This window comes from Chaetodon auriga, chromosome 14 (assembly GCF_051107435.1).
Source record: "Chaetodon auriga isolate fChaAug3 chromosome 14, fChaAug3.hap1, whole genome shotgun sequence".
Classification (NCBI taxonomy): domain Eukaryota; kingdom Metazoa; phylum Chordata; class Actinopteri; order Chaetodontiformes; family Chaetodontidae; genus Chaetodon; species Chaetodon auriga.
The window spans coordinates 21,514,991-21,519,360 of record NC_135087.1 but is presented as its reverse complement, the minus strand read 5'-3'; the positions used below and the strand labels follow the sequence as shown (position 1 = coordinate 21,519,360).

Below are 4,370 nucleotides of genomic sequence, written 5' to 3'. Positions count from 1 at the left end.
GTGTGCTGTTTATCCGTGTTTCCGTGCTCACTTCATGACGCGATCTGTTCCAGCTCAATACAGCAGCTCTGCCATGAATTCTCACTGTACAACCAACATCACATCACATTCAAATCCAAATTTTTCAACATGAGGTGGCAGAATATAACACAGCCCAGGAAACAACATCACTATCACCTGAATGCTAAAACATATGAACACCTCTGACAATGTCACAAAGAACCTGGATGTTAAAGGCGTCCTAAAAGCAGAACGTATGTGAGCACTTAGCTTTATTCCTACAGACAAAAACTGCCTCACGAACCACTAAAATAGTTGAAAAGGCGTCTTCATGGACCTTCATCCACCTGACCTAACTGAATAGTATCCCGCTGTTTATCTTCAATGTATCAGGCATCTGCATCACCTGCCTTTCTTTCATAGGAAGATGACGCAGTTCATTGGTTTTTAAAAACGGAATCACCTCAGGGAGGTTAGTTGTGATATTATGTGCTGAGAGCGATAATCATTGTACTAGAACACTGATCTTGAACGCTTGTTTGTGAACGTGGTAATTCTGCAGCATTTCGTGCGTTTGTGAACGTGGTGATGATGCGGACGTGCGAGCAACCAATCACGAGTGACGAAAGGCAGCGATCATCATCACCATCATCATCATCACCGTCAAGTTAGAGGCTGGCGGGCTGCTGACGGTCTGCAGGTCTTAGCAGCTTCCCAGTGTCGGTTCCACTTTGAGGCACTCGCTTCATGCTGCAGCTTTCCTCCCAGCCAATCAGCTGAGCAGGCCGGCGCCTGAGACCGGGAATTGTCCTTCCCAATTTGTACAAAACCAACCAAATATCAGCGTCCCTCCACCTCAAAGAAAAAAAAATAAAATCAGACAACTTGATCGTGATGTTTCATTTGTATTTAATGTATACTCGTGGTCCTTTTAAGTAAGTTTTCATCTTTTTGTAAAATAACATAAGAAATTCGGCATATTCTTCATAAGAGTTCTGCGGTGATGCTGCGCTCCGCCGCTGGATGTTTTTACAGCCTCCACATGTTTCCCCTGCGGCGGGCTGAGCGCGCTGAATAATGTTACAACGAAAAAAAAAAATAAAAAACTACCAGAATTACAACATTTAATATCCACAAAAGTGTCACATATAACATTACGATATATTCAGACATGTCAGTTAACCCGCCGGGCGTCGCGTGCTCCGGCGTGCGCAACATTCAAAAAAAAAAAACTTAAATTAAATATAAATAGACAGAATCAATAATAAAATGTAGATATGTACAACTGTGCAACATGGCAACAAGGTTGATCACACCACCAGCAAGTCGTGGAGTCCACATCACTTTCCACTATATGTGCACACACACACACACAAGCATACACGCACACACACACACGCACGCACACACACACATGTGGCCGTGTTCGGTCGCCTTTTTATCAGCTGTCTGAGTCCACCTCGCTTTTACTCTCCTCGGTTTTCTCCGCGGACGTTTTGGTGGATTTGTTCCATTTCTGAGAGTTCTCTGATTCCTCTGATGAAGACCTTTTCTGCCTCCTCCACTTCGCGCGTCTGTTTTTGAACCAAACCTACGTGATAAAAAGCACAGTTTTAAAATCTGGGCCTCACACGTTTTCCTCTCGTCCTTTTTTTTTTTTTTTTTTTTTTAAAGCCCAGTTTTTCGGGCTCAGCCGAACATGGCGTCCCGCTCCTGATGTTACAGTCTCAGGATTCCTCAGCTTCAGCCGAAAAGCTCCTCATTGTGTCATGACGGCTTTGTTTTTGCAGCCTCCGGCTTTTGTTTTTGCTTGTATATTTATGGGCTGTGAGGCACAGAGTGTTGATGTGAGGAAGGCTCCGTGTGTTTAGAAATGTTCCTCCTCTCCCACATTGCGTCAAATCACTTTTATTTATGCAACCCCAAATCACACATTTTCGTCAGAGTGTTTGTGTTTATTCAGAAATACAGTTTTTGTTTGTTTGTTTATTTTGTTTCATTTACAAACGGATATGAAAACCATTTGGTGTCACCCGCCTCGTCGGATGAGCTTTAATTCGATTATTTTTTTAGATAAAATAACGTCAAAAACCTCAAGGAGACCCTGACATTATTATTATTGTTATTATTATTATTATTATTATTATTATTATTATTATTATTATTATTATTATTATTATTATCATCCATTGTCTGGTTTTCCTTAGAAAATACTTGTTTTTGTTTTTTCAGTCCTATGACAAATGTTGACCCACAGCAGAACTGCATTCTAGATGAATCTGTTGCAAATGAATTAAAGCTGCTCTGTAAATATATATATAGACATATATATATATATTAAAAACACCCAAACAGATCCATGACTGCCATATGTCACCAGCTAACCGTGGACTTATTTTAAATTCAAATTGTGTGACCTCCTTTTCATCTTTTTTCTCCCCAATAATCTTGATAGGCCGTTCAGTGTAAGAGGGAGCAGACAAAATACTACCTATACTATGATCAAAACTTCGCTGTAATAACAATAAGAATAATAATACTGCCTGATGTTCCAGGGTGCCATCTCCTTCAGAGACTGTAAATTCGTCTTGATCACTCTGGTGTTTAAAGCCTTTGTTGATGTAATGAACTTTTTTAACGTTACAGTAAACTCAACTCTAAAATCAGAACCACTTGTTCTTCCTGTTTGGAAATCCAAAACAATCCGAATCAGAGGAGTGAATGTTTGGGAAAAAGCAGTAGGGAGCTGCACTGACCTCGACCTTCTCCTCCCGGAGGTGGACCTTGCGGGCCAGCTGCTCCCGGGTGCCGACGTCCGGGTACTTGGTCTCCTGGAAGAGGCCCTCCAGAGCCTCCAGCTGCTCGTCGGTGAAGATGGTGCGGTGCCTCCGCTTCCTGCGGCAGTGCAGCTGGTTGAGGAGCTGCAGCTCGGTGCGCGACAGGCTGCCCATGTTCATGTAGGACATCATCTGGTGCGGGACCGGAGAGATCAGCACCGAGCCCGGGCTGTCGTAGCCTGCACGGAGAAACATCACACACGGGTGAGTTGAAATAGTTGGACCAACGAAAGTACCGCAGCGTATGTGGACATGTAAACAGTGTGCATGCGTAATGTTGCTAGTTGGAAACTTGGGCTTCGGTTGTGTACATGCAGATTACAGCTGATGCGTAAAATAGCAGAAGTATGAAAGTTTGGGATAAACAGATTTTATGGGATTTTAGTTGACGCATAAAGAGTCATGAACTCAAAGAGTCTTTACTTTTGTATATACGAGAAGATTCATGCGTAAAATAACAATTTGGAGACATTTATCTTGAACACTAAACTCACAACAGCGCGTGGGTCATCACACGAACAACACAGAGAAATCACACATGTATCTGACAACAGATGCGGCTATTTTGCAGAGTCTGGAACACTTTTAGGTCAAGCGTAAAATAACGGTGCATTTTTTTTTAGAAGAAGAAGAAGAATGAAGAAGTTTAGAAACAATATTTTGTGGTGGTAAGAATTTTGCCTTTGAAACAAAATATGAAGCCTCGTGTGTTGCAAATAAACTAGAGGAATCACAATCAGTCTTTTAAATAAAGTTTGATCTTGGAATTTGGGGTCAAACTGAGGCCCGGGGGAGCGAATAAAAGCGCTGTTTATTATACAGCGTCTGCAAAACGACCTCGCTATGCTTTCGTTAATGTTGGTTAGAAAAAACAGAGCTTGCATTTAAAACATTTAAAAAGAATATCGTGTGCTGATTCCTTGACTGAGAAGTCCCACGCCTAAATTGAAGTTGTAAAAGCATGAAGAGAACAAGCGTTAAGGCTGTCCTACCTGCCGGGATGCAGGGGCACTGCTGCGGGCTGAGGCCGGGCACAGAGCTGCAGCACGGCGGACCTCCTCCGGCGCCCTGGACGTGCAGCTGTCCGTAGTAGTAGCCGTTATATCCTATCCTGGTCCCGTTCACAGACTGAATCCCGGAAGGAGAAGGCCCGCAGGTGGCCGAGTACAGTCCGTTGTAGTCGGTGTAGATAGAGTCCGTGAGGCCGGCAGACAGCACCACCGGGCCGCTCCGGTGCAGCAGCAGCGGCTCCTTGCAGCTCGGCCGGCCGGACAGGATGCTGTCTATGCTGAACATCCCCGCGGGCATCACACCGGTGCGCGGCGGCTCGGAAAAGGCGAAAGGGAAAACTCGGTGAAAATAAAATGTCCTGGACTGAAAGATTTCCGTGCCCCGTGGAAAAAAGTTCTCCTAAAACTGCGTCATGGTGACTCTGGAGGGTACTTTTCTTCCCTGCATGCGCGGCTCCGCGGGCTCGTCTCGGGGATGCGGACTGTTGGTTTTAATGGGACCAGTTGAGAGCAGGGCTGCTTT

At 44.3% G+C, this 4,370-nt stretch overlaps 1 protein-coding gene across 1 annotated transcript; it reads right to left on the bottom strand.

The window, feature by feature from the left end:
* Positions 1–1,441: 1,441 nt before the first annotated feature.
* On the bottom strand, positions 1,442–4,145 carry gsc (goosecoid). The gene is made up of 3 exons (XM_076749474.1): positions 3,830–4,145; positions 2,757–3,016; positions 1,442–1,591 (listed from the first exon to the last, which is right to left on the bottom strand). Exons 1-3 carry the CDS (start codon positions 4,143–4,145, stop codon positions 1,442–1,444), a joined length of 726 nt encoding a protein of 241 aa, XP_076605589.1.
* Positions 4,146–4,370: the final 225 nt, after the last annotated feature.

Bases quoted from the DNA above. Each gene is read 5' to 3' on its own strand.
- gsc (XM_076749474.1), bottom strand. From the start codon at position 4,145: ATGCCCGCGGGGATGTTCAGCATAGACAGCATCCTGTCCGGCCGGCCG. The intron at 3,017-3,829 runs GTAGGACAGCCT...TTCTCCGTGCAG, and splicing joins GTGCCCCTGCATCCCGGCAG to GCTACGACAGCCCGGGCTCG. The intron at 1,592-2,756 runs GTCAGTGCAGCT...TTTATCACGTAG, and splicing joins TCCGGGAGGAGAAGGTCGAG to GTTTGGTTCAAAAACAGACG.